Genomic DNA, 16,823 nt, shown 5'->3' with positions numbered 1-16,823 from the left:
TCCTGACTATGGTGGAGGTCGTATCGTATCAATATTTGTATTTACATACCGTTATTGTGGCTGAGCAGATAGGGCTGTTTGACCATATTGTCAGATTATTTCCAGCTTTCAGACTCGATACAATATTATATTCTTTACATTTTACTTTTTATTTATTGATAGATATTACAATCTGCCACACAGTTGTGGGCAATAGCTAATAGTGATGAATGATCACAATCATACTAAAAAAAAATAAAAATAAATAAATGAATGAAAAAAAATGTCATTTAAAATATACTGAAGGATAAAAATGAACATAATCAAACTATGAGTATGAAAAAAATAAAGAGATAAAATAATATAATCTGTAGTCACATTTACCGTCTTATATACAATATTTTACTATTTACACAATCAAAGGAATATTATATTCTAAATATTTTTTTATGGTGTTAGTTTGCCTGAATATTGCTCCTATTAAATTAGTATGTAGTAAGGCGAATTTTTTACTAGTAACAACACAATTAAAACGCAATAGGTTTCGGAGAGGGTGCAAAGTACTAATTTTGTCAGCAGAAAAAGTTACTTAAGAATTTTAAAACTTAGTACTGAATTAAAAGCAATTTTATTTTTTTTTAAACTTTTAATTACTCTAATACTCTACCTATCTCGTCTTTATGCTCTTTTTCATTCTAAATTGTATTTTTTGATACTAAGTATAATGTTCACTATATACTGAATAGTTGGCAGTAGTATAAAAATTTAAACAAAAAAAATAGTAAGAATATATTTATTTAATGATAAAAAATATTTATTTTCCTTAAACAGTTAATTGACCTTATTATATTTTATTAACTATGTATAAATATTTTTTATTATTCTTGCGTTAATATTTAACTCTATTCTGACTACATATTTTACTAGCTTAGCTTAGTACTAATTGCTTCCATATAATATTTTATTTCAAAGAACATTGTATGTGAATGTACAAAACTTGGAGCTCAAAAACTAAACTTCCTACAAAAGTAAATTATAATGTATATAAAAAGTTCCTTCCTGAGTAATTTTAAAAGTTTTTTTAAGGTGTATCTAAAAAAAATCGCTTTAATTTCAGGAACTGTTTTTGTTTGCATGTTCGTCTACTTTATTGAGAAGGCCTTAACAATGTTCAATGCTTGTATTGAATAAATACTTAAATTAAGTTCACTATGCTTAGAATTCCGCCAACACTTAGATAAAATTCAGCAAATTAAATTTTATATCAAACTAATATATATTTTCATTCCCACAGCATCACAATATTAACGATTCTTTTTTTATTTAGATCGAAACGTAATTAACATGGTTACATTCAATTTGCTATTAGTGTATTTTTTGGAATTTTTCATAAACCAAAATAAATGAGGCGAACTCATAAACTAGCAATTAATTAATATACAACAGTTTCAGGTCTGAGAGTCTCATCCTATTAGAACCTAGCCAAACATTGTGGACAGTTTTATTCTCATCCGTTGAATTTCCTGTTTTGATTACAGTAAATTTTGAACGGGTAGAAAAATCGTCCTGCTTTAGTTTAAACATAGTTAATTTAATTAGCATAGTTTAATAATTACTAACTACTAAAAAACTTTTTTAAATTAAAATAATAATTTGGATTTTCTTATGAGAGGAATATTTTTATCAAGCATTTAATCTTTAAGGGTGGGGAAGTAGCTCAACAGATACTGCATATTTCTCTTTCTCCTGGTTCGACTCAGGCATCCGGAGGGTCTCCTAGAGGCTTACACAGCCACTGGAAAATTAGTTTTTTTTTAAAAGGAATTTTTTTTCTATTTGATGAATCTAGTGATAAAAGTTATCTATTGCTAAATACTATATTTATGAATAGTATGATAATAGAGGACTGTTTAATCTATTAATTAAATAAAATAATTGATTCATTTATTCAGATCTGTTCTCATCTGGAATCCTTTTGTTTATGATATTTGATATTTTGTATTTTTCAGAGGGCGTCTCAAAGTAGCCTCCAGCTTCAGCTGGCTCCTTCCCTTGAACACCAGACAGCTGCAATGCTCTCCATTTTAGAACGGTACAAGTGGCACAGATTCTCGGTCGTCACCTCACAGATAGCTGGCCACGACGATTTCATCCAAGCCATCAGGGAGAGGATAACAGAAGTCCAAGACAGATTCAAGTAAGGAATTCCATAAATCATTTTATTTATAATAAATCAAATCAAAATTTTTGTGACATAGAATCACGCATCTATATCCTCACCATTAAATGCATTTAGGCACTAAATAATATATGACTTTACATAGAAAAAGAAATAGAAATAACACAAAATTAAGTTACAAGTTTATGTTTTTTTTTTGGCATGCAGAATATCAATAAATCATACCTTTGAGTTTTTTTCTCCATATTCTAATACCTCATGTATTAGAATTTGAACATTAATCCCATATTATTCCTAAAATAGAATTATTTGATATATAATGAACCAGACTTACAGGTTCCTCATATATTTTTATTTTAAATCTTATTAACTATAAAATCTAACTTTCTCACGGTGGAAAGACATCAACGATTTCAAAAACGCATACTAATTCCATAGAATCATATAGAATAAATATTTATTTATTTAGAGTTAGAATTCACAATAGTATTATCGTTCTTTATAAACAAACAAAGTAACGAGGTTTTTGAAGACGTTTGGGAAAATAAATTTGAACCTTGGAAGAATGAATTAGTTCAATAATTTTGAAGGTAATAAAACGCTAAAATGCACGAAATACAATCGGTGGATATTATTTAAATGCTACTATTATGCTAGTATTACAGCTTATATAAAATTATTATGCTACGTTTTAAGATCTAAGTAAAGAGATAATTCCTCAAAATGTAATAAGCAATGAATTGACTGGTAAATATCCAAGGAGTAGAACAAGATGTAGATAAGTGGATGGTGTAAAGTGTAATCTAGCGGATTTGGGTTTGGACGGCGGTAAAGATGTACAGACATGTGTAACAGCAATTTGTGGCATTGATCATAGATACACGCGTACATGTTATCTGTGGATGCACACGTCTACGTATGAATATAACAATCCTTCGGGTCTCTAGGACTTTTATTTATTTTAATACAGTTGAAGATTTCAACTAGTTGAAAACATATTTTTAAATTATATGTAATATTTAAATACCGTAAACTTTAGTTACTTTAGTACGGTCTTCCATATTCTGCTCTCTTAACAGTTATAGTCTGAATTAAATTGCATTACTTGAATAGATTTGAAGTTTTTGACATCATATAAATAACACTATATTTTATTTTCCGAAAGTTAACCTCCCCACTCCCCACCGATTAGGAGTAACTTTGGCATACTCATGTTTTTTCCAGATTTTAATTAAATGAGGATGGATATGTCCCAATATAAAACCATTTAATTATTTTTTTAATGAATTTTTGAAAAATGCAGTCACGCCGTATTTAATATTCAGGCGCCTTTTTAATGCTGTTCGTTTAAACAATCTTAAACTCTCCTCTTCCATTTTAAGCAAATATTTCAAAAGTAATACAGGGCCATTGTTCCCTGGGGTCTTAGTGGGAAGGGTTCGGCCGGGAAGAATTGCCTTTTTCTTGTGTTATGATCTTCTCTTTTGAGAATCTCACATTAAATGAGGATGGATATGTCCCAATATAAAACCATTTAATTTTTTTTAATGAATTTTTTAAAAATGCAGTCACGCCGTATTTAAATTTCAGACGTTTTTTAAATATTGCTTAACTAAACTATCTCAAAGTCTCCTCTTCCCATTTTAAGCAAATATTTCAAAAGTGATACAGGGCCGGGGGGTCCTAGTGGGGTAGGAATCCAGTCTCTCTATAAGCCCTGATTTAGTTGCGGTCTTATCTCACCATTGAAACATTTACTTAAAACGAGAAGAGGAGACAAAAGTGAGTTTAACCAAGCAATATTGAAAACATGGCTTAAAATGGAAACCGCCGTAATATCATAATCTTGAATCATTCTGAAAATGATTTTTAATTGTTACTAAATTACACTGGGGCTCTTTCAAGTTCAAAATTTTGCACAAATGCAATACATTCCATTACTATAAATTCCATACATGTATAGTAAAAGTAAAAAAACAAAACATAAAATACATTACTTTTATTTATTTTCCTAAAATAAACAAGAAAATTGATTAAAATGCCTGATAACAATGTAATACATTAACGATAAAACTATTACAAAAAATCAATGATATACAATAATATATCGTTTATAATCACCAAGAGTATATTTACTATCGCAATGTACAAGGTTATATATATATAGCAAATGGATAGAATATTAATTTTGCAGCGATACAAGTAGAATATTTATCACAGAAAGCATTTTAAATGAAATAATAAAAATTCCAATGGCTCCGAACTTGGAAATACCTCTGAAACTGCACCTGAAGATGGTGATAAACGGCTCTTATGCAGTATGTAGTTAACTCTTGCGCTCAAAGCTCGTATTTCGTACAGAAGTAATGAGTTGGTTGAAGTAAATGAATATGGTCTTGTTGTGAAATATAAATATATTTTAATTGGGACATATATTTAGAGTTAGGAACCATTATACGTTTTATATAGCAGACACATACATACAAACCTAATTAATAATTAAATTAAAATGATATGAAAGCTATAATTTTCCCCGAGAAAATTGTGAGTGCAAACAATGCAAATGAAATGAAGAACATAATAATTTAATGTACAGCAAAATAACATCTCGCACATGTGCATATTCCACATATGCTGCATAACCTACGCCTAACTTTATGCTGTTGGCCGCAGCAGTTACACAACATGTCACGAAGTTTACTGGTACCTTAATTTTACTTTACACGTCACACTCCTAATGTAAATTTTTAATTACCTTTGTCGCCTTGCTCCTTCTGAGTAAATTAACCCGCGCAACAACAATACTTTGCGAGTAGGGTCCTCTTCAGCCCCGTGATAACATTAAATTCCTGGTATTTTAGAATATTTTGGGTTATTCCAGGTTTATAGTTTCAGGACCCATGATTTCTCAATTGTCTTAAACTTAAAAAAATTCCGATTTCGTAAGGTATAGCGAGTTATTGTGTTAATTTTGACTTTATTATCAATTAATTTTGTGACATAGTACATTTTTAGTGGCATTTGTCATCGTTATTTCTAATTATTTAAATTATCGTTATAAATTATTGAAGGGTCCTATCTTAAAAGTTTATAGAATATAATATTAAAATTTAACCAAGCGATTTTAAAGCATAAAATAATTGTTAATGACCTAATCTGACTGGTATTATTAGTGAAGATAGCGATGAATCAGGCGCTAACTCTTAACCGAGGTTCTCATGTTCTAGAAAATCGTAATTTTATTTAAAAATTTTAAGAAAAAAATGGTGCCTTCCTTTAATGAAAGTATTTTTGTTAGGTCAAAGGAAAGACGTTTATTCGTGATATCTTCCGAAATGAATTGTCAGTTATCTGCACTTACCAATGTCTAGGTGGATTTTTTTTCTCACAAAAATATCATTAAGTTTTCATGTTAATTGAAAAAATAACAGTATTGTTGATGATACTTTTACGTAGGCAGATTGATTAAGATATTTCAGTAAATGATATGGATTGCGCTGGAGTTGCGTTCTTTGTCTATGAAGTTAGATGCGTTGTTGTTGTCCTTTTATTATTAGTCAGTTGAACCTTGTAAATCAGATATAAACAAAATAAATAACAAGTTTATGAGGAACCAGACTTATGGATGATTTTAATTTCAAATAATACGATTATGGAAGTAATTGACGATGAAATTGAACTTTCTAATTCATGAAGTCCTGAAACTTTGAAAACAAAATTCTTATTGATAATTTGCATGAAAAAAATAATTTATACAAATTTACAGCATAAATTATTTTATTTTTTCATTTTAGTAGCTATTAATTAAATTATTAATTGTATCACTTGAGATCAATTCATATTGTACTTATCTAGCTTAAAAATTGTATAGCCTCTACAACACCTAATAGTCTATATTGTAATATTTATACTTCATTTGTGTCTATTATTTTCATATGTTATTTTGGCACCGACCGATAGATATTGTCATCGGGTAGGACCATACTGGACGTAATCTTTTAAATGAATAAGATAAATAAAAAATTTATATTTAATTTTAACTTTTGTCATTTAATAGTAACTTGTTTCCAATTGAATATCAAGTATATATGAAATGAGATTGTCAGATATAATAAACCTGAACAAATGGTAAAAATTATAGAAATCTACTGACAATAAATTAAAAAGCTGATTTTTCTACTATATAGTTTCTGAAATACCTACTCCAAGAACCTTAGTGGGGCCTGAATTTTTTCTTGGACTTAGTATGTATAAGAAACACGTATTGCCGCTGGTGCAATGCCGTACGATATACACCAGACTGCCGATGTAGGATATAGGATGGTAGAGGACTGGCGGAATAAAGGATCAGCTGAAGAACAAATCGTAACACCCGGGATAGAATGAGAAGGCTGGCTTTAAAAAGACAGGGAGAAGCCGCTCTGAGATCTACTCCTAAATCCAATTTCTATTCAAAAGGGCTCCGGGGCGTTATCCTAAGTGTTCGGCATTTTCTCGAACCATCGCTCATCCCCTCGTGTCCTCGTGGGCGTGAAAAGGACATTAATACTAATAGCATGTAATACTTTCTTATTTTGACTCCTTTTTTATTAGACTGTATAGATTTAGGGCTATTTCTGAAGTAAAACTGATTAAATTATAATTCAGTTTTAGAACTGGGAGAATAAATTTCGAAAATAACGTCGCCAGAATAATATATTTTTCATATTCAACCATTGAACTTTTCAATCTTTATTTATAAGGGAAAATGTTTGAATAAAAATCGACTTTATTATATATAATTTATAATCATTTCATTAAAAACAAATAAATAAATCAAATTGGAAAAATAAACCTTTTAACAACGATATATATATTTTGATTAAATAATTTTTAAGCCCGTTATACACGAGATTGAATTTTTGATAATAAATAACACGTTTTTTAAAAAATTTATTTTCCTATTTAATAAAACATTTAAAAGCAATTTTAAAAATAAAAAGTTAATTTGGCTTCTAACTAACTTGAAATCTATATTTTAACTTTTAGGTTCATTCTTGATAGAAAAAAAGTAATTGATGAAAAATCAAATTATGAACATTAGAAAAAATTAATCTGTTTGTTTTTTTCTTTATGAAAAGTTATGGAATCATAAGAATTGATGCAAATGATTTTGATTTTGACTAGACTTTTACATCTGTGGTGGTCTAAAAACGAAATAAAAACTTGATCTCCTAATCTAATCTTAGGTAATCTTTAGATAAACCTCTTCCCCGTATTTTGGGAATAACTAAAAAAAAAATATTTTATATTACAAGCGTCTTAGCCCAACCGGCTACATTGGCCCCATTTTTATATTATTTACCTTACACTATAAGCCTATAATTTATAAATATATTTCCAGCACTATGAGGTTAATCACATCATCAGGTATGATGGATTATTTTTGTTGTTTTTCTTTGTTAAAGTAATGAGGTCAATACAATTTTATATACCAAATTTGAAATATATAATTTTAGACTGATTTTAGGGGATTAACACAAAACTGTCTTTATCCCTTAGACAGTCAAAATCACTGAGTCAATATATTAATTACATTAGCCATCTGACGGATATATTGCAACGTTAATATTGAAATGTCCCATGAATACAAAACTTTCCCTAATCTTGACCCTTTGAAGTAGACTTAAGTTCGAGATTTTTTTAGCAATTTTGACTATCCTATTTTTGTCAAAAAACCATGTTTCTAAACAGAAATAAATAGTGAAAATATTTAGTCGAAAAAGTATTTATTTAAGTAACGATTGCTCAATATAACATATAAATCCTTACAATTTCCAGTAACGCCATTTTGAATTTTTACCATAGGTATGTCTATGTATGATATCTAATATTAAGTATCTAGGGATGATTGGTCGTAAATCGTAGGTTAAAGATTAATTTGGAAGGTGTCGACCTTCAAACCTTGTGTTGAATACTAAAGACACTGATATAATTAATAAGGGTTTATCTATGCATGAGATAGATAATCCCTCATCGGAAAACGGATGGATGTTCACCTTGTCCCTACTCTTTGTTCGATGATAAAGCAGTTAGCAACGAAGCTAAGCGTTCTATGACGCTTAGGGTTGGTCCAACAGACTCCGGTATAAATAGTATTTCTATAACTTATATTATTCCAAGAGTCGAGTAAAACTCCGGTAACTTAGCGACCTGAAAACAATTCATCATCTAGTCCTGAACGCTTCGTGTTTTCAGGAATCATAATGAAGTTAATTTTTAATAAATTGTAAAGGATTTTATAATTTTAAGTTTGATATTACATGAAATAATATACTGTAATTATTGTTACTATTGTAATTATGACCAAAATATTTCGGTTCTATTTGATGTTATTGTAGTGATTTTAATACTTAATAAAAAAACCGGGTGTAACGGGCCCTAAAAGTTCTCTAATCTCTTCTTTCATACTCAATTTCCGGTTTCTTTGAGAACGGGATATAATCTTTATGATAAGCTTCATACGTCATGTCAAATCTTCCACCGCGTTTGAATTATGCGTGCAGATTTAAATTTGGACCTAATTTATGATTTTGATATGCGCCAATCGATTATTTTACATCTTCAATTAGTGATACTATACTTCAGTTAAATCTTCCGCACTACCGTTAGATCGCATTTCTAAGAGAATATACAACCGCGTAAAATGAAACAAAATCTAGAGGGCAAAATTCGAGGACCGGTGTTACAGAAATAGTTATAGGTTGAGCTCATATGCCTTGAGTAGAAAGATCATTTATGTTAATAATTCTGAACTGAAAATTATCATATTGCAGTCTGGAAAAAAAAATCTTTTTTGATAAACAGAAAAGCTGACATTCAAGAATCTTTTTTTGTCAAATGATGAATGCAGTAACAAAAATATAAATCGGGTTTGGTCCCACTAATTTCCTTTGTTGGTTATAAGAATACAAAAACAAAAATAAGATAATCTACAATCATTCTTAACATATGCTATATATAGCTATCATTATAACATAATGCTTATATTTCATTTTAATCTACAGTTGTACTTTCATTAAAAATAGATATTCTATAATCATATAAAAATGTATATAACGACGTATTTTTTTTTGTCTCTAGAAAGGCATTGAGATGTTACACTGTTTTACATCAATTCGTTCAATTTTTCAAACAGAGACATTGATGATTCGAATAAATGGTCCTAAATGAAGTAGAACCCATCAATCTAAATGCCGAATTAGGTCAGTTGATCAATGCTTCTCGTTCGATTGGTTCATTAATTTTAGTTTGGACTCTTTTTTTATGGATCTCTACACTGCTATCACTAATCTCAATGCTTAATGTTTTCGTCGGGTAAGTTTTCAGGATTTCTACCACGTTATTATGCTAGCTTTTAAGAACTTCCCATCTCATGGGTTGGCTTAGAATGGCTTTCTGACATAGTTTAGACTAAAAGTTGTTCTCTTTTAACTTCATTATAAATGGGCTAAGATTGACATTTTGAAATCTAATTGAAAAAGTAGGTTAATTAAGTATAGATTACGCCTTTTTGTTAGAAGAATATGAAACCATTGAATCTATTTATCAAAGATGTAGCATGTTCTTCACGTAAAATGATTTCTCACTTTTTTTTTCTTCTCCTTCCTGAGCATTTTTGACGTACAAGGTATTATCCTATAGGTCACCAAATCCTAACAACAGTAAAGAAAGTCTACTTTTCAATAGCGTGGGGCTGATAAAAAAAAAAGTCAATGCGCCCGTGTCTGAATCAAATCGGCGCCCCTACAGTTCCCATATTGCTATGGTAACTCGCTCTCGTGAAACAGCCCTCCTCCAACACCCACGTGCCACTGCATTGTTTAATATATCTTTCCTCATTACGCATGGACTAATAACTTATTAACTCATGTTACTAAGGCAGAACGTGTTAATATAATATTCCAGCACCCTCAGTTATTTCATGTTCATAATAATAATAAGGAGAGTATTCTCGACTTTCTGACTGAATAGAGTAGGTTTGTAACCTCAATCCTTTTTATTTGTTTATTCAAGTGTTTCGACCACTCGGGCCATTTGCACTTGATTTACAAATTCGATTACGATTGGCATGTTCATACAGTAGATATACAAATATACTTGAAATTACAAACTGAGAAATTTACATGCATACTTGACATACAAAGACAGTTGAAATTACAAAGTGATTGAAATTACCATTAACAATTACAATTTACACTTCACAAATTTATTACTGTTGTCTTCTCTGATCATTTCCTGTACACATGAAGAGAATCTGTGAGACTCCATGATGATGAGCATTATAACAGCACAACAACCTCGCCACGGCGAGGGTTCCATAGAGTCAGTGGGCGACAAAGACGACAAATTGTAAAAAATCACGCAAAAACTTGTAATTTCAAAAAGTGAAATTTCTATCAGATTTCTTCTTTAGAAGGCATGATCCATTATATTCAGTATGTTATATTTCATCAGGTAGGGCACTCAAATATACCTTATCACGTTACAATCAGGTTTTACTGTCTGCAACATTTCTCAAGGTTTGACATAGAGGTTAAAAAATGGATACGATAAGGTCCTGGTGCAAGAATTAAACTCAACCCGAGACTGCGGACTAACAAGGAGCATGAGTTATGATCTCATTATTCCAGGCATCCGAGATGTGCCATGGTAAATTGCTCTAAGTTGGCCGTTGTGTAAGTAGATATCCTCAAGGGCTAATATTGTGTTCACGACTTATGTTACGCCTTAACCCATTCACTTACAACGATGGCGATATTAACCCTTAGGAAGAGAAGTGATTTTTTCGGCTTATTACTTCAAGGCACCTCAGAAGAATGAATTTCTCTTTTTTTCATGATATCAGTGAGCCCTATTCCTTCACCAACGTCACAAAGTTTAATCTCTAATGGTTATGTGACTTTATATACACTAATATAAGATTAGAAATATTTAAGAGAATAATACTGTTGATATCCAAATATGTGAACTTATCCGAAATTAAATTAATTAACAGATAATTAATGGACATTGCTCAAATAAAAATATTCGAATATCTTTACATTTAAAGGGATTACCAACTCTAAAGGATGTAACCGTTGTATGTGTTAAACATTTATTTTCTCTCCTAGAAGTAGTAATTACACATAGTGAAGGAAATATAAAATATGCAAAAAGGAAAAAAAAATATTACTTTTATGGTTTATAAGTATAAATATTTTTCAAAATATATACCCCAGCAATGTGGTCTCCATGGATAATAAATCGTTTCTGAAAGTAGACATTTTAAATACTTCGGTTCTAGAATATCCGAAAAAAAGTATACTAGGGGTATTCATGATCTTTAGTTTAACATGTTACAGCGTGTAAAATGGAGAAAAAGTTCCTTCTTTTGCCATGTTAAAACGATATAACATGCAACATGGCTGAGAGCCTGTTACTAGGTCTGTTAAATGAAGAATGACGTCAAGAAACAGACCATCTGAGCTTGTTACCGTTTTGTTTGTTGTCATGTTAGGTTACTTACTCGTAGTTCGTGTTTTTTTTTTCTTTTGTCTTGTGTTTTGGACTTTTTAAAAAATATAATCAGTAGCCAAACTTTTACACTTCCACTTTTCACTTAATTTAGCCATGTTGTTATAAATTACTGTTATCAAAACTCAGAAGTAAACAATAACATGAAGTTTTGGAAGGAAAGGTTACTTAACAAGTTACTCAGAAAATGCTGTAGGAGCTCTTATGCATTTATCATTTAACATGACTTTAGATAGGGCTGCTCACAATGCTATACTTATAACATTTAACACAGTATCATGAATATCCCTACTGACTAAGAAAGACCAGAGCATAACAAGCGCAAACAGAGCCTTCTCTCTGTCGAGAATACTGAAAAATCTGAAACTATGGGTGTACAATGCTGTGATAAAACTAGAAAGGTGAGCTCGAGCAACCTTGAAAGTAGAATCAAGAGATTTGAAAAGAAAATCCCCCGTACATTACCGGGGCGATCTGGAATGAGTACCTCATCTGATAGGGAGTAAGGACAAACAATGAACTGCTTGCTGAGACTAGTCTCATAATTGAAGGCAAGGTGGTTAAGATAGGCGGGACACGTGGTTTGAAACAATTCAGTAGGACGCCTCTATACAGCATCGAATGGTACTAAAGTTGGCCAGAGACCACGTGGGAGTCCATAAACCAGATGACAGAATCGAAAAGATGTATAAGAGCTCCATGAAGCAAACTGAAGAGCAGTTTGCCAAGACAGGCAGGCGGAGAGAAAGTTGGGCGTCTTAGGTCGACTACAAAGTCTGTTAAGCCAACCGAACAAAAAATTACTTGAAGTTTCAACCAAAAAAATACTCAACCTCAATATTTCAATGGTGTTTTAAGCAGGATAAAGGTAAGGAAAAAGAAATAATGAATAAAGAAAAGAAATATATGAAACAAGCATATAATTTGCTTGTTGTTACGTAATTTGGCACCGTAGCTAATTGAGTGAATCACACGTTTTGGTCTACTTAAGATTTTTTAAGCATTATACTTTCAAGAAAAAGTAGAAACATTTCTTATATTATATTAACATTTGATAAACACTCAATATAGGTATATACATACATCAATACAAATAGTTTCTGTAACACATTTAGTTCACTCCTTACCTAATGCTCATCACTTTCTTCCACCACCTTCTGTTATCACTAATTATCTTCTTGGGATCTATAATGGAATGTTTCGCAGGTAGCGTACCACTACTAGCACCAGGTAGTAAAAGGAAAAATATGCTTCAATATTTTTACGTTATAACTAAATAATAGGCTAAGATAAAAAATGAAAAATCGTCATTAAAATTATTGCCCCTAAAATTGAGGAAATGGATTGAAATGGGCCGCAGCCGCTTCGTTGTGATTGATTTACGACCTTGCTGTGGTCGCTGATTGCCCTTGATTGTCATTCATCATTTTTTGGTTAAAAAAAAAAAAAAAAAACTGGAACCGTCCTAAAAGAAATATGAATCTAATAGAAAACTTATAAAAGAGCCAATTTAAAATATAATAAAAAATGAGTAAGTTTCTGCATGAAATACTTGGGTGGTGAAAGTGTGGTAAGAATCGTGATGAACTAATACGACAGTAAGTTCAAATACTATGAATGTGATGTTCGGTATGTATTCTATGAAGTTTTTGATTGTATTTATTATATAAAATATAATCCTTATTTCCAAGAAAAATATACCGATGAATTTGGTGAAAGACAATTTTCGGTGAAAGAGCTTTGGTTCGGTAGTAGAAGAAGTAATTTTTACTTACAATAGTACAATACAACAAATAGTTACTTACAACAAGTAATTTTTTGGAGGGGCTGGGTGTCGAAAACAATCAGTTCCTAAACATGATGGAACCCATTATTCTGGACTCACTAGAGATCCTGCACCATCATTTATATTAGACCTTTGCTGCGTAATGTCAATTTTATGAATCAAAGTATTGTAAATGTATTCAACTTGTAACAACTAATGATCTCTCATCCCTTTTTTTATTTTCTATTGTCTGACTGATAAGTATGCTGTGTATTAGCAACTCAACACAATTTGTTTTTTTTGAGTTCGCTATATGTAAATAAAATAAAAATAATATTTTAAAAAACAAATTTAAACTCATCTTTAGTCAGTTAACCTTTGTTAATATAATCACAAAAAAAAACCTTCTTCAGAAGTTCAAGAAAATCATATTAATTTTTTTTTTTTTTTACAATCCAAAATCCTAACGTAAAATCCTTGATGCTCCTTATTACGATACAAATAAACTCATTCACAAAGACCTTAACATCCCATTCGTTGCAGATTTGACCCAAAACAGATATGCGTCTTTTCATTCCAAACTCCTTAACTATCCTAAACCCATTAATTCTTAATCTTTCATCCTTAACAATCTCTGATAATCCTCCGAGGTGTCGGAAAAGAAGATGGCCACGGGACCTACTAATTTAAATTAATGTTTGAAGTACCACCAATGGGTGGTTCCTTCCCAAGATTTTCAAGTGTATATGAAACATACAACATATTTACTTATTGTATTATTTTGTACAGTTGTAAATTACATTAAATAAATAAATAAAAAATATATATATGTATTTTATTCTAAAAATAATAAGAAGAAAAAGGTTGGTAATGTCAGATTTATGATTTTTTTCAAATTTTCTTATCAATCAAAGTTGAACTTTTGTAAAAGTTAAATATGTATATGCAAGTTATAACAGCTTATAGCAGTATTACATTTTTATGGTATGTTGTTTATTACTTTCGCATTAGATACAAATGTGAATTGCCTCACCATCTTCATTTTCAATTGGCCCACAATATTTGTGATCCGAACGCCCAGATTCAATAAAGCATATCCAGCTCTCTCCTGATAGTCGTAGCAATGGAAATGTTGTTCACCGTATTATTTACGTTCACTCAACCTCATTCTATTGTCTAGTGAGTAAAAAGTTTTTTTTTTTTTAATATATCAGAAGAACTCTCGACGTCTCATTTTCAGGTCAAGTTAGGGTTAAACAAAAACTGTCAGTGAAATTGAATCCAGGTACAATTTTCATCTAATAATACCTACTATTAAGTGGTATAACAACTATTTAAACACTTTACAAATTAAAAAAAACATGTTATTGCCTAAAAAGTAACAAAACATTGCAAATCAGTATTAAAATTATATTTAATTAAAACAAACAATAGAGTATAACGTACGACGATCTCGAAATATTACTGCTATCCAATAATACTATCTACTACAACTAATTTGCTGTAACAGTATAAAAAAATAAAAAACAGTATGAAAATCGGTCAAATAATTCATAAGTTTATTGTGGATAAATATTCGAATCATTTCCTTAATTATATATATATATATATATATATATATAAATTATAAGCACCCTTAAATATATAAATGTAAATGTAAAACAGTCCTTGAATACTGAGATTATATTCAAATGGGGCTTCAGAGTTACCTCTTGTTCGGAAATAACTCTCGAGTGTTGTTCTACCCTACAATCTGTTTTCTAAAAAGGTACTTCATCATATATGTTTGCAAACTCCAATCTGATAATCATATTGCTTCAAGTATATGATTTAAGCTACACTTGCACTCCGTTGTTATATGTCTTCAAAATATTTGTTATATGTCTTCAAAATCCGTTTGTCTCCTAAAATATTTCTATAAGTGAGTATTACAGCATTGTTGTTAATTTGGAATTGTTGTGATTGTCTGCCGATAAATTTTATTTTTTATTCATTTTTTATTTTTTTTAGGGGTGAAGTGGGTTTTAACTATGCTATAATAAGAATATAAAATGAAACATGTTTCGTTTAAAAAACGAAATTACATTTATTAGTTCCATCTAGCGGCTACCAGAGAAGCTAACATACTACAGAGTAAATGAATCTAAATTTGTTTTCTCGCACATAATAATCCACCTCTCTTCAGGGCATCTTCAGCATTATTTTTGTCATTTTTGTCATAATAGACCCAATGAATTCAAATTTATTAACGCATCTAACTCAAATATTTTATTTTGGCAATTACATAAACTCTCTGTAACTTATTCAATATTATACAATTTTTCTTTTGTCAATTTCGATTAACGTTCTATTCCGTACAGTCCTCTAATACTAGAAGTACCAGACTTTAAATAACAACAACTGTACACTTACTGTAAGTAGGTTTATCTACGCATGTTAGCCAAATTAAATAACTTGAATAATATCAGATGGGCAATAACAAACTTAGGAAGATCGCTGAATAAAGTATTCGATTCTGTTTTGCTTCCTAATTACCGAAAAAACTTATAGGCACGAGATAGAAAAACTAGAAAAAAATATATCAGGTGTTCTTATTGTTGTTGGTATCTAATATCTGTTTACTCCCCTGGCTCAATATCTTCTCGAAATTAAACTAGCTTCACAACATTGCTTGTACCTTTCAAATGCGGATGATATGTAGGCCCTTTCTTGTTTTCATTATGATTTTATCGAAAATTCATGGGGTGAGATTTTACCAAGTTTTTGCGGAAATTAATCATTTTTACTTTTATTTGTTGCTTTTATCGCCAAACGGAGCATTACTTTTCTTCAACATGGTTAATATTTTTATAGAAAATTTATTATCGATTTCGGAAATGCTGGCAGTAATTTAAAATACTCTCTATATCTTCAGTTATAGTTGGTTGAATTTATTATGGGGAAAACGGTGTTTTTCTCTTTAAAAAAAGTCATATCTCGACAACGGATTGAGACAGGAAGGTGAAGTTAGTGGTAAGAAGCGAAATTGTTGGTTAATTAACACCTCCATCTTAATTACTGGCGTTTCTTCCTGAAAAACTTGTTGTATACTTCATAACTTACCAGTCTTTAAAACTAATGGAAAAGATGTCTTAGAAATTGTTATAATAAAAATGAAATCACCATAATATTAAAACAAAAAAATAAAGGACTTAAAAAGAAGGATAATACAAATAAACTAAAAAAAAAAATATTTATATTTAACTTAGTTAGTTACATTTTTTCATAAAAATATAAAAAATATATTACGCCACAGCTTGCCAATATTCGTTGAGGAAATCGCATCGATTTCCACACAATAAACGT

General features: G+C 30.3%; 1 protein-coding gene across 2 annotated transcripts in view; it reads left to right on the top strand.

Moving 5' to 3' along the window:
• Nmdar2 (NMDA receptor 2) overlaps nucleotides 1-16,823 on the top strand; it is a gene marked incomplete at its 5' end in the record, with an annotated part of 971,135 nt that overhangs the window by 693,005 nt on the left and 261,307 nt on the right. For both annotated transcript variants that reach the window (XM_067045541.1, XM_067045540.1), the window contains 1 exon segment: nucleotides 1,989-2,176. In XM_067045541.1, coding sequence (XP_066901642.1) covers nucleotides 1,989-2,176 — 188 coding nt within the window.

Source organism: Halyomorpha halys, unplaced genomic scaffold, assembly GCF_000696795.3.
Source record: "Halyomorpha halys isolate HHAL.00 unplaced genomic scaffold, Hhal_1.1 Scaffold121.1, whole genome shotgun sequence".
NCBI classification, from domain to species: Eukaryota; Metazoa; Arthropoda; class Insecta; order Hemiptera; family Pentatomidae; genus Halyomorpha; species Halyomorpha halys.
This window is presented reverse-complemented; position numbering and strand designations above follow the sequence as displayed.